This window comes from Oncorhynchus mykiss, chromosome 32 (assembly GCF_013265735.2).
Source record: "Oncorhynchus mykiss isolate Arlee chromosome 32, USDA_OmykA_1.1, whole genome shotgun sequence".
NCBI classification, from domain to species: Eukaryota; Metazoa; Chordata; class Actinopteri; order Salmoniformes; family Salmonidae; genus Oncorhynchus; species Oncorhynchus mykiss.
Genome location: NC_050572.1, coordinates 10,190,034 through 10,204,030, shown reverse-complemented (window position 1 = coordinate 10,204,030; position 13,997 = coordinate 10,190,034). Strand labels below are relative to the sequence as shown.

Genomic DNA, 13,997 nt, shown 5'->3' with positions numbered 1-13,997 from the left:
TTGTTATGAAAACTTGAAATCGGCCCTAATAAATCGGCTATTCCGATTAATCGGTCGACCTCTAATACAGTCTACCTGAAGCTGCGGAATATACAGTCTACCTGAATATACACTGAATATACAGTCTACCTGAAGCTACTGAATATACAGTCTACCTGCGGAATATACAGTCTACCTGAATATACACTGAATATACAGTCTACCTGAAGCTACTGAATATACAGTCTACCTGCAGCTGCGGAATATACAGTCTACCTGAAGCTGCGGAATATACAGTCTACCTGAAGCTGCGGAATATACAGTCTACCTGAATATACACTGAATATACAGTCTACCTGAAGCTACTGAATATACAGTCTACCTGCGGAATATACAGTCTACCTGAATATACACTGAATATACAGTCTACCTGCAGCTGCGGAATATACAGTCTACCTGAAGTAGAATATACACTGAGTATACAGTACATTTGGAAAGTATTCAGACCACTTGACTTTCTCCACATTTTGTTATGTTACAGCCTTATTCTAAAATGTATTCAATTGTTGTTTTAACCCTCATCAGACTACACACAATACCCCATAACGACAAAGCAATAACAGGTTTTTAGACATTTTTGAAAATGTATTACACAAAATATCGGAAAATTAAATTTACATAAATATTCAGACCCTTTACTCAGTACTTTGAAGAAGCACCTTTGGCAGGGATTACAGCCTTGAGTCTTCTTGGGTATGAAGCTACAAGCTAGGCACACCTGTTTTTGGTGAGTTTCTCCCATTCTTCTCTGCAGATCCTCTCAAGCTCTGTCAGGTTGGATGGGGAACTTTGCTGCACAGCTATTTTCAAGTCTCTCCAGAGATGTTCGATCGGGTTCAAGTCCAGGCTCTGGCTGGGCCACTCAAAGCCACACCTGCGTTGTCTTCGCTGGGTGTTTAGTGTCGTTGTCCTGTTGGAAGGTGAACCTCCGCCCCAGTCTGACGTCCTGAACATTTTCCAAGTTAATTAAAATATTTTAAAAATACAGAAATATCTTAATTAGATATCAACATGGCAGTCTAGTCAGCTTGTTAGGGCAACATGCACTACATCATCAAAAGTATGTAGACACCTGCTCGTCAAACATCTCTTTAGAAAATCATGGGCATTTAATATGGAGTTGGGCCCCCCTTTGCTACTATAACATCCTCCACTCTTCTGGGAAGGCTTTCCACTAGATGTTGGAACATTGCTGTGGGGACTTTCTTACATTCAACCACGAGCATTAGTGAGGTCGGGCACTGATGTTGGGTGTTTAGGCCTGGCTCGCAGTCGGTGTTCCAAATCATCCCAAAGGTGTTCGATGGGGTTGATGTCAGGGCTCTTTGCAGGCCAGTGAAGTTCATTCCACACTGATCTCGACAAAGCATTTCTGTGTGGACCTCAGTTTGTGCACAGGGGCATTGTCATGCTGAATTAGGAAAGGGCCTTCTCCAAACTTGCCACATAGTTGGAAGCACAGAATCATCTAGAATGTCATTGTATGTTGTAGTGTTAAGATTTCCCTTCACTGGAACTAAGGGGACTAGCCCCAGACTATTATTCCTCCTCCACCAAACTTTACAGTTGGCACTATGCATTCGGCCATGTAGCATTCTTCTGGCATCCGCCAAACCCAGATTCGTCCGTAGGACTGCCAGATGGGGAAACGTGATTCATCAATCTAGAGAACTAATTTCCGCTGCTCCAGTGTCCAATGGCGGCGAGCTTTACAACATTCCAGCCAACGCTTGGCATTGCGCCATGAGCTTAGGCTTGTGTGCGGCTGCTCGGCCGTGGAAACTCATTCCATGAAGCTCCAGACTAACAGTTATTGTGCTGACGTTGCTTCCAGAGGCAGTTTGGAACTCGGTAGTGAGTGTTGCAACCAAGGGCAGACTATTTTTAAGCGCTTCAGCACTCGGCGGTCCCGTTCTGTGAGGTTGTGTGGCCCACTACTCCGCGGCTCAGCCGTTGTTGCTCCTAGACTGTTCCACTTCACAATAACAGCACTTACAGTTGACGAGGCAGCTTTAGCAGGGAATAAGCTTGACGAACTGGAGATTGCATGGCTGTGTGCTCGAATTTGATACACCGTGTCAGCAACGGGTGTGGCTGAACTAGCCGAATCCACTAATTTGAAGGGGTGTCCGTATACCTTTTGTATATAGTGTATACCCATTGCTTTTGTCAGAATTGCTCGAGCTCATTAGGTTTGTTTAGGAATCGTTGATGGACAACAATATCCAAACCTTGTCTACTTTTTTTTTTTTTTTTTAGCAGATTAAAGTCAGGAATGAGACTAGACCACACAGGAACACTCAACACCTCTTGGAAAGCCATTCTGGTGTCTGGCATTAAAATATGTGTAATTCTCACTCTAAAGAAATAAAACTATTCTAGGGTTAGGTTTTCATTAGACTGAGTTGAGTTTTCCTCAAATTTTTTTGCCTGGGCTTTGCTCCTTTCATATTTATTTTGATCCTAACAAACTCCCCAGTCCCTGCCTATGACAAGCATACCCATGACATGATGCTGCCAACACAATGCTTGAAAATAGAGAGGGTTTCACTCTGTTGTATTGGATTTGACTCAACCCTGTAGTTTTTAATTTATGCCAAAATTGAACACAGGTTTATTTATTTTCAATTTATCATACAGGCCAGTAATATGGAGGGAATGCAATGTTGATCCCTTTGTATTGTGGTAGCAGCATCATGTTATGGGTATGCTTATGAAAGGAGGCCAGGAAAAGAGGAAAACTCACCTCAGTCTTCTGACAAACCTAATCCTGAGACAGGGTTTAATTTTTCTGTGGGACAACTACACTTTTTCTGCTTAAATACACACTAGAATCACTTTCAAAGAGGTGTTGTGTCCCTGAGTGGTCAAGTCTCAGTCTTGACTTGATCAGCTTTTTTTTCATTTTTTTTTCATCAGTGTTTGAATATTGCTTTCCATCAGTGATTCTCAACCAAATGTAAATGAGTTTGAGCAATTTTGACAAAAACAACGGATATACGTTGCCCTAAGAGTTGAGCAACGTTAGTAGAATCTTATTCCAAATAATTCACAGCTGTAATGGCTGCCTCCATCAAGTATTTACTCAGGTGGGTGGAGACTTATCTAATTATCATATTTATGTTTTTTTTTTTTTTTTCTTAACTTGTTAAATGTTCTTTAACTTTCGTTTACTTTGAAAATGTAGAGGAGGGAAAAACATCTAACTATAATTCCTTTTTTAGATTTTTAAGGAAGCAAAATGTGAAAAAAGTTCAAGGGGGTGTAGACTTCCTACAGGCACTACCTGGTTCTACCTGAAGATGAACTATAGCCTCGTATTAGGCTCTTTATGTGTGTTTAGAAGGAACTGCAGAATGGGCTATAGTAGCAGAACGTAGCAGTAATTGTGGTACAGTAGTAATGGTAGCAGTAGCAGTAATTGTGGTACAGTAGTAATGGTAGTAGTAGCAGTAATTGTGGTACAGTAGTAATGGTAGTAGTAGCAGTAATTGTGGTACAGTAGTAATGGTAGTAGTAGCAGTAATTGTGGTACAGTAGTAATGGTAGTAGTAGCAGTAATTGTGGTACAGTAGTAATGGTAGTAGTAGCAGTAGTTGTAGTAGTAATTGTAGCCATAGTAACAACTGTAGCAGTAGTTTTAATTGTAGCCATAGTAACATCTGTAGCAGTAGTTTTAATTGTAGCCATAGTAACAACTGTAGCAGTAGTTTTAATTGTAGCCATAGTAACAACTGTAGCAGTAGTTTTAATTGTAGCCATAGTAACAACTGTAGCAGTAGTTTTAATTGTAGCCATAGTAACAACTGTAGCAGTAGTTTTAATTGTAGCCATAGTAACAACTGTAGCAGTAGTTTTAATTGTAGCCATAGTAACAACTATAGCAGTAGTTTTAATTGTAGCCATAGTAACAACTGTAGCAGTAGTTTTAATTGTAGCAGTAGTAATAATTGTAGTTGTAGTAATAATTGTAGCAGTAGTAATAACTGTAGTATTAATTGTAGCTGTAGTAATACTTGTAGTTGTAGTAATAATTGTAGCAGTGGTAATTATTGTAGCAGTAGTAATAATTGTAGCTGTTGTAACAATTGTAGTATGAGGGAGTGATTGAGGGAGTGTTTGGCACTGGGATCAGGTGACAGGAACTGGCTGCGTGTTCTGGCAGGCATACAACACAGAGGACTTCCTTCCCTCTGCCGGGACACACCAGACCAGCTGCAGCACCCAGCCCTCTGCCGGGACACACCAGACCAGCTGCAGCACCCAGCCCTCTGCCGGGACACACCAGACCAGCTGCAGCACCAGCCCTCTGCCGGGACACACCAGACCAGCTGCAGCACCCAGCCCTCTGCCGGGACACACCAGACCAGCTGCAGCACCCAGCCCTCTGCCGGGACACACCAGACCAGCTGCAGCACCAGCCCTCTGCCGGGACACACCAGACCAGCTGCAGCACCCAGCCCTCTGCCGGGACACACCAGACCAGCTGCAGCACCCAGCCCTCTGCCGGGACACACCAGACCAGCTGCAGCACCCAGCCCTCTGCCGGGACACACCAGACCAGCTGCAGCACCAGCCCTCTGCCGGGACACACCAGACCAGCTGCAGCACCCAGCCCTCTGCCGGGACACACCAGACCAGCTGCAGCACCCAGCCCTCTGCCGGGACACACCAGACCAGCTGCAGCACCAGCCCTCTGCCGGGACACACCAGACCAGCTGCAGCACCCAGCCCTCTGCCGGGACACACCAGACCAGCTGCAGCACCCAGCCCTCTGCCGGGACACACCAGACCAGCTGCAGCACCAGCCCTCTGCCGGGACACACCAGACCAGCTGCAGCACCCAGCCCTCTGCTGGGACACACCAGACCAGCTGCAGCACCCAGCCCTCTGCCGGGACACACCAGACCAGCTGCAGCACCAGCCCTCTGCCGGGACACACCAGACCAGCTGCAGCACCAGCCCTCTGCCGGGACACACCAGACCAGCTGCAGCACCCAGCCCTCTGCTGGGACACACCAGACCAGCTGCAGCACCCAGCCCTCTGCCGGGACACACCAGACCAGCTGCAGCACCACAGTGTGGTCCTATTCGGTCCAGACACCTAAGGCTGATTCACACCATAGGGCCAGAACCAAACTGTACTGGACTGGTCTGTGTGGTTATGGAGCCACCATCGTGGAACTGTGCTGCTGGAAAGGACAACGTGAAAGCAACACCAGTGCCAGCTGAGAAGGGTTCTGGTCAACCCAGTAATGTGGATCAGGCACTAGTGGGTGTTGTCTCTTGAACCCGTTCACATTTCCTCTCAAACTTCATGGAATTCTCTTGTCTATTTTGATTCAGTCCAATTATCAAATGCGTGAGGCATGTTGGTGGCCAAAGTAAATAGCAGTGTTCCGACTCACAGGTTAATATGTAACGCGATCAACTCATAAAATGGTAAGGGTGGGTAGTTCTGCTATTGCAGGACTGACGATCACAATCACATTACAATCATTCCCACTAAATACATCCGACTTCACATCTGGCTGTTGGCCTTTGGTCCAACACACATTCCCCCCCCCACCCACCCACCCACCCACACACATCTTCCCCCCTCTGTTTTCTACAGTAGGAACACACTGTTCTCTGGAAGCAGAGGGGTACCAGCCTGTGAGCCTGCTAGTCTGTATCAGCCGAGTATTGTTGTCTCGTTTGAATGATGCATTTGTGTATTGTGAATATGTGTCTCTATGTGATGGGGTGAGTGAACATGATATGAACTGGTCACATCGGCGTTATAACGTAGAAGGGGTTGGCAAAAGCTCTGACTGAGCCCATTGGCTGAGCTGGGTGCGTTTGGCAATAGAGCGGCTTTCTGATTGGCCCCGCGACATCTCCCCCTGCGGCTGGCGACAGTCCGCAAGGTTTTGAGAGGGCTCCCGTCTGATGAGAAGCCATGTTCGTGCTGCCTGCATATGTGTGTACCGCTACTGTTCTGATCGTTAAAGAGTCTTATTTAACCGACCGGGAACTGTAGCCCTGGTCACACGAGTCCGCGATGAAAAAAGGAGAGAGGTTTCGGAGGGCACAGGAAGCGCTGGCTGCGAGCTTCTCATAGGACGATTCCTAACATCCGTGAAACAAATGCAAGTGAAGTTTTATAATGCTACTAGACTGCTAATGCTAGCTCACTAGTTGAGACGGACATGGCGTGTGAATGTGGTGTGTGCACTCAACATCCTGCATTTACGTAATGTTGCCAGTTAGCTATGGCTGGGCTCGGGGTTGCGACGATGTCACCAGCAAAATTGACTTTTGAGGACAGCAAGTGAGCCAACTCGCGCTAGTTAGCTAGGGGAAATACACAATTTTAACGCAACTGACATACTTTAGTGCCCTTTTTCGTATCAGGTTAGGAGTAGCCAGCAGATCCGACCGCTTGCTTACAGCTGCACTAGGGTCAGACAGCTTCCCCATGTAGATTAAAAGACACAGCGCAGTTGGGCTCGGGAAACGTACCTCAATCCAGGGAATGACAAATGTGTTGTACTACGAATTGTCCCATTATCCCAACTCATACACCGAGAAGATTGAACAACTGCTAGTTTTCCGGAAAACTGTCCTTTTGGTTCTCATGTTAGATAGCAGAAGACATTTTGGAATGGAAGTCAGCCAATCATCTCCTTTGTTGTGCAATACAGCAGTTTGCTTAAAGCTGCAATATAACTTTTTGGGCGACCTAATTAAATTCACATATTGTGAGTAATAGGCGCAGTGCTTGAGGCGTCACTACAGACTCGGGATCGATCCCAGACTGTCACACAACCAACCGTGAGTCCCGTAGGGCGGCGCACAATTGGCCCAGTGTCGTCCGTGTTAGAAGAGGTTTTGGATTGGGGGGCGCTTTGCTTGGCTCATCACGGTCTAGCGACTCCTTGTGGCGGGCCAAGCACCAGCAGGCTGACTTCGGTCACAGTTTCCACCGTCACATTAGTGCGGTGGCTTCCGGCTTAAGCGGGCGGATTTGGCAGGTCATGTTTAGTAGGACGGTTGACTCAACTTTCGCCTCTCCCGAGCCCCTTTGGGGAGTTGCAGCGATTAGACAAGATCGTAATTGGATATGATGAGAAGGGGGGTTATAGATCTTGTAATTCTCATTGAAAGCAGCGGAAGCTCTGTTCTATGTACACTTTCTATGCTTCCCGTGATTAAGTTTGAACTTTTTGCATCTTGTACTTTAAGTTTTGTACACCAGCTTCAAACTGCTTGAAAATACAATATTTTTGGTTATGGATAAAATATACAGGTGGACCCATCTAATAAAGATTCAATAAAAATCTAGTACCCAGAAAAGGCTGAATTCTTCAGTGCATGGACATGTTGCTCAATTGGTATCAAGGGACATAACTTGGGCCAGGAAAACATTCCCCACACCACTGCCACCAGCCTGTACCGTTAACAACAGGCAGGATAGGACCATGGACTCATGCTGCTTATGCCAAATCCTGACTCTGCCATCAGCATGCCTCAACAGGAACCGGGATTTGACAGACCAGGCAATGTTTTTCCACTTCTCAATTGTCTCGTGTTGATGATGGCGTGCCCACTGGAGCCACTTCTTCTTGGTTTTTTTTCTGATAGGAGTGGAAACCGGGTGTGTTCGTCTGCTGCCAATCGCCCATCCGTGACAAGAACGGACGAGGTGTGCTTTCCAAGATGCTGTTCTGCACAGCACTGGTACTGTGCCATTATTTACCTGTTTGTGGCCCTTCTGTTAGCTTGCACGATTCATGACAATCTCCTTGGACCTCTCAGTAACGAGCTGTTTTGACTCATAGGACTGCCGCTGACTGGTCGTTTTTTGTTTGTCACAACGTTCTCTGTAAAACCCGAGACTCTGTCGTGTTTAAAAAGCCCAGGAGGCCGGCCATTTCTGAGGTACTTGAACCAGTGCGCCTTGCATCGACAATCAGGTCACCTAGTTTTGCCCAATCTAACGTTAAATCGATCAGTAACTGAATGCCTCGATGCCTGTCTGCCTGCTTTATACAGCTAGCCACGGCCACGTGACTCACTGTGTGTAGGAGCGAACCATTTTCGCTTACCTAGTAAACTGGCCACTGAATGTATTTCACAGAGGGTAAAGATGGTACAATGATTCTCCATACAATGACTGCTTGTTTTGTCTCACAAACTGAAATTCGGTGAACTAGTAGAATTTTAACAACCAAGATATTGAGTGATTTCAGCATATTACGTTTAGCTGACGCCAAGGGCACAGACACATTTTTCAACTAGTCAGCTTGGGGATTCAAACCAGCGACCTTGCGGTTACTTATCCAGGCTACCTGCCACTGTTTTCAGTCTAACATTTGGGATAATGATACAATTCGAAGTACAATGCGTTTCTCGTCCCTGGATTGAAGTACGTTTTGGAGCCATATCACGTTCCTGCTCTGCCATGTCTCAATGTACACAAGAAGCCTGTCCGACCCTAGTGCAGCTGTAAGCAAGCGTGTCGGATCTGCTGGCTAGAGTCTGAGGTTAAGGTTAGGAAAAGGGGTTAGCGAAAATGCTCTCCGAACCTGCTACAGAAATCACTTTGTATCTAAATGGCGTGGAGTTTCCCAGTTAGCTAGGTAGCTTGTTATTAGTGGTGGAGGGTTTAGCTAGCTAACTTTGAGCAAAAAGTTATTTAGCATGCTGTTATTCAAAGCGTTGTGATGGTTGTTAGCTTAGCCTGCTAACTTTACCTAGCTAGTCTGGTTGTTGGCTTCATATCAATCCAGATTGCTACTTTCACTTGCAGTCATATTATGGTGAGATATCGGGCTAGTGCGGCGTGCTATCAATTCGCCTTCAGTTAGCTACAATAGCTAGTCAGCTAAAAGCAACGAACTAGCTTCTTAGCCAACCACCAGTAACTTACAATTATTTAGCCAGTAGTGGCCAACGCAACAACAACTAGCTAGTTACCTTAGCTAGCTAACTTTCTCTTCATCATCTCCAGTCCACCAGCAGTGGTTTATTAGCCTGCTGGCTGCAGTCCCTTCCCCGGAGACGAAGCTGGCGGCCCTTCGGCTAGAGGCGGAGGAGAAGGAGCTGGGTACCATGGCCTGGGTGCTGAAGATGGACGATGCCACCATCGAGTCAGGGCTGGTACACGACTTTGATGCCAGTCTGTCGGGCATCGGGCAGGAGCTGGGGGCTGGCGTATACAGTATGAGGTTAGAGAGACCGTTTGATACACAACACATACAGTATGAGGTTAGAGAGACCTCTTGATACACAATACATACAGTATGAGGTTAGAGAGACCGCCTGATACACAATATACAGTATGAGGTTAGAGAGACCGCTTGATACACAATACATACAGAACTAGTTATATATCAGTGTGTCGGAACAGGAGATGGATCTCCTAAACCCCTGGCGGGGATGCACGCAACACACACACACACACACACACACTGCATCCAGCTGAATTACAGTCATGTATGTGGTATCACATCCCCTCTGTGTGGTATTGTGTCGGTGTGTGGTGTTGTTTGTTTTGGAGTGTGTAGGGATGAAGGGGGGGGGGGGGTGTCACAGCAGGTTGCCACGGAGGACAGAGGGCTTTAATAGCCTACCAGGCACATAAAGGATGCATCAGCAGAATACATGGAACATAAACCCTGTCAGCACAGCCCAGGGAGGGAGTGGGGATAAGCTCTCCCCCCCCCCCCCCCCCCCCCCCCCCCTCCAGCTTAACCTAATTATTCTAATCTGCTATGAAAAGTCAAACCTGCTGTTAATGTGACAAAGGTTGGATCCCTTCTAGCCATAACTCTCTCTGAGTGGCTCAGTGGCACGTCTCGGAGTGATGACACCGTGTGGTGGAACTGTGGGGTTGCTATGGCAGCAATCAGCTGGGATGCTGGGGGGGGGAGTTTGTAGCTGTACCAGTCAGATCCTCCACTATGGAACAGTCAGGAACAGACACAGCTCTTACTTCAGTGTGACACCACAACAGCTCCCTAAGTGTAAGAATATGTGTGTGTGTCTTCCCCACAGATGTTTGTGTCTGGGATGTTGTGTTTCTGTGGGATAAGAATTCCCAGCACTGTCAGCTGTCTTATCAGGATCCTGTGTTAAGTGTCTCCCATGTCTAGAGAGCAGCTGTGGTGCTCCGTAAGAACAGAATGTCTCAGCTAGCCAGTGGAGATGGCTCCTCGTGTGTCAGGAAGCAAGGGTGTATTCATTACGTCGATTCTGTTGCAAACCGTTTAGTCTGTAAACAAAACGTTTTTTTTTTTTTCCACAGCAAAGCGTTTACTACCAAACGCTCTCCGTCCTGAAAGCTGTTGGGTTCCTCAATGGAAGTTGTAGTTTCATTTGAATTGTGTCGTTTCCACGTGTTTCCTGTTACAATAATCTGAATGGTCACAAGCTGCATATCTATAAATGATTGATTCTCTAAAGGGGAACAAAGTCGCCCTGGGTTCCTTCAACTTCCTCCAGACTCTATTTTTTAATTATTTTTTTAAAGAGAGACACGACTGAAGTACAACCTTCCATTTAAGAACAAAATGGAACTCAACAGCATTTGGAGTAAAAATGTTCTGTTGCAAAACGTTTTGCAACAGAATCCGAGTTCTGAATACACCCCGCTGACGTTTCTTTGATAGCGGTGCAGAGTGTGGCCCTGCGACTGGCATGCAGGGGCCATCAGGGCTGGGTTAGGGTGGGACAGGGAGAATAGTCTGTCTGAAGCAGCTGTGTTAATAAGACTGGACTGTTCCTTTTAGTTCAACAATTATTTATTCTTTCCTTACCTTTGTTCCATATTTACTCCCCCCCCCCCCCCCCCCCCCCCCCCCTTGTCATTGATCTGATTGGTGGAAGCTATTGAAAACATGCAGTGGAACCTATGGAACACAGTATTCTACAGCTCGACTTGACCTTAGAGCGTTTTATGAACTTGGTCTTCAGACTGCCGACTCTTTCCAAAGTGAACTCGATTAACCTGAACCGCTGCAGGGAGCATGACCACATTCCTTCTGTTGGCATGTAGGACACACACACACACACACACACACACACACACACACACACACCAACCACTAGTGCCAGGGCTTGTTAGGGTGAGCTGAGGACAGGCTGTCTGTCCGGAGCTGCTGCCAAGTGTGTGTGTGTGTGTGTGTCCTGTTACTGTTTCAACAGGGCCACTTCCTCGCCCTAATGCTTTTCTCTTTGTGTCTCTGTCCAGTGATGTGCTGGCCCTGCCCATCTTTAAACAGGAAGACTCCAGTCTTCCTTCAGACCGTGAGCGCAGCAGTCTGAACCCTCCCTTCCAGTATGTTCTCTGTGCTGCCACCTCCCCGGCCGTCAAACTACACGACGAGACCCTCACCTACCTAAACCAAGGTGACTTAGTCCTGTCCTGGAACACCGTCGTAACGATGCGCTAAATATACACACACACACACACACATACTGTAATGCTTAGCAGCGCTCTCTCAACAGCAAGAAGGGATGTTGTATATACACACACACACACACACATACTGTAATGCTTAGCAGCGCTCTCTCAACAGCAAGAAGGGATGTTGTATATACACACACACACACACACACACTGTAATGCTTAGCAGCGCTCTCTCAACAGCAAGAAGGGATGTTGTATATACACACACACACACATACTGTAATGCTTAGCAGCGCTCTCTCAACAGCAAGAAGGGATGTTGTATATACACACACACACACATACTGTAATGCTTAGCAGCGCTCTCTCAACAGCAAGAAGGGATGTTGTATATACACACACACACACACACATACTGTAATGCTTAGCAGCGCTCTCTCAACAGCAAGAAGGGATGTTGTATATACACACACACACACACATACTGTAATGCTTAGCAGCGCTCTCTCAACAGCAAGAAGGGATGTTGTATATACACACACACACACACTGTAATGCTTAGCAGCGCTCTCTCAACAGCAAGAAGGGATGTTGTATATACACACACACACACATACTGTAATGCTTAGCAGCGCTCTCTCAACAGCAAGAAGGGATGTTGTATATACACACACACACACACACACTGTAATGCTTAGCAGCGCTCTCTCAACAGCAAGAAGGGATGTTGTATATACACACACACACACACACACACACTGTAATGCTTAGCAGCGCTCTCTCAACAGCAAGAAGGGATGTTGTATATACACACACACACACATACTGTAATGCTTAGCAGCGCTCTCTCAACAGCAAGAAGGGATGTTGTATATACACACACACACACACACACATACTGTAATGCTTAGCAGCGCTCTCTCAACAGCAAGAAGGGATGTTGTATATACACACACACACATACTGTAATGCTTAGCAGCGCTCTCTCAACAGCAAGAAGGGATGTTGTGTATACACACACACACACATACTGTAATGCTTAGCAGCGCTCTCTCAACAGCAAGAAGGGATGTTGTATATACACACACACACACACACATACTGTAATGCTTAGCAGCGCTCTCTCAACAGCAAGAAGGGATGTTGTATATACACACACACACACACACATACTGTAATGCTTAGCAGCGCTCTCTCAACAGCAAGAAGGGATGTTGTGTATACACACACACACACATACTGTAATGCTTAGCAGCGCTCTCTCAACAGCAAGAAGGGATGTTGTATATACACACACACACACACACATACTGTAATGCTTAGCAGCGCTCTCTCAACAGCAAGAAGGGATGTTGTATATACGCACACACACACACACACACACACTGTAATGCTTAGCAGCGCTCTCTCAACAGCAAGAAGGGATGTTGTATATACACACACACACACACACTGTAATGCTTAGCAGCGCTCTCTCAACAGCAAGAAGGGATGTTGTATATACACACACACACACACATACTGTAATGCTTAGCAGCGCTCTCTCAACAGCAAGAAGGGATGTTGTATATACACACACACACACATACTGTAATGCTTAGCAGCGCTCTCTCAACAGCAAGAAGGGATGTTGTGTGTATACACACACACACACACACATACTGTAATGCTTAGCAGCGCTCTCTCAACAGCAAGAAGGGATGTTGTGTGTATACACACACACACACACACACACACATACTGTAATGCTTAGCAGCGCTCTCTCAACAGCAAGAAGGGATGTTGTGTATACACACACACACACATACTGTAATGCTTAGCAGCGCTCTCTCAACAGCAAGAAGGGATGTTGTATATACACACACACACACACATACTGTAATGCTTAGCAGCGCTCTCTCAACAGCAAGAAGGGATGTTGTGTATACACACACACACATACTGTAATGCTTAGCAGCGCTCTCTCAACAGCAAGAAGGGATGTTGTATATACACACACACACACACACACATACTGTAATGCTTAGCAGCGCTCTCTCAACAGCAAGAAGGGATGTTGTGTATACACACACACACACATACTGTAATGCTTAGCAGCGCTCTCTCAACAGCAAGAAGGGATGTTGTATATACACACACACACACACACACATACTGTAATGCTTAGCAGAGCTCTCTCAACAGCAAGACGGGATGTTGTATACACACACACACACACACATACTGTAATGCTTAGCAGCGCTCTCTCAACAGCAAGAAGGGATGTTGTATATACACACACACACACATACTGTAATGCTTAGCAGCGCTCTCTCAACAGCAAGAAGGGATGTTGTATATATATACACACACACACATACTGTAATGCTTAGCAGCGCTCTCTCAACAGCAAGAAGGGATGTTGTATATACACACACACACACACATACTGTAATGCTTAGCAGTGCTCTCTCAACAGCAAGAAGGGATGTTGTATATACACACACACACACACACACTGTAATGCTTAGCAGCGCTCTCTCAACAGCAAGAAGGGATGTTGTATATATACACACACACACAC

At 46.2% G+C, this 13,997-nt stretch overlaps 1 protein-coding gene across 2 annotated transcripts in view; it reads left to right on the top strand.

Annotated features, from left to right (window-relative positions):
- Positions 1-5,941: 5,941 nt before the first annotated feature.
- The window catches only part of LOC110514928 (upstream-binding protein 1), a 69,688-nt gene continuing 61,632 nt past the window's right edge, over positions 5,942-13,997 (top strand). Inside the window, exons 1-3 of one of the 2 annotated variants that reach the window (XM_036970820.1) lie at positions 5,942-6,170; positions 9,035-9,251; positions 11,276-11,433. In XM_036970820.1, coding sequence (XP_036826715.1) covers positions 9,136-9,251; positions 11,276-11,433 — 274 coding nt within the window. In that variant the 5' untranslated portion in view covers positions 5,942-6,170; positions 9,035-9,135. Of the gene's footprint in view, positions 6,171-7,665; positions 7,762-9,034; positions 9,252-11,275; positions 11,434-13,997 lie in introns of those variants that run through there. The other variant, XM_036970821.1, reaches the window with a different exon arrangement.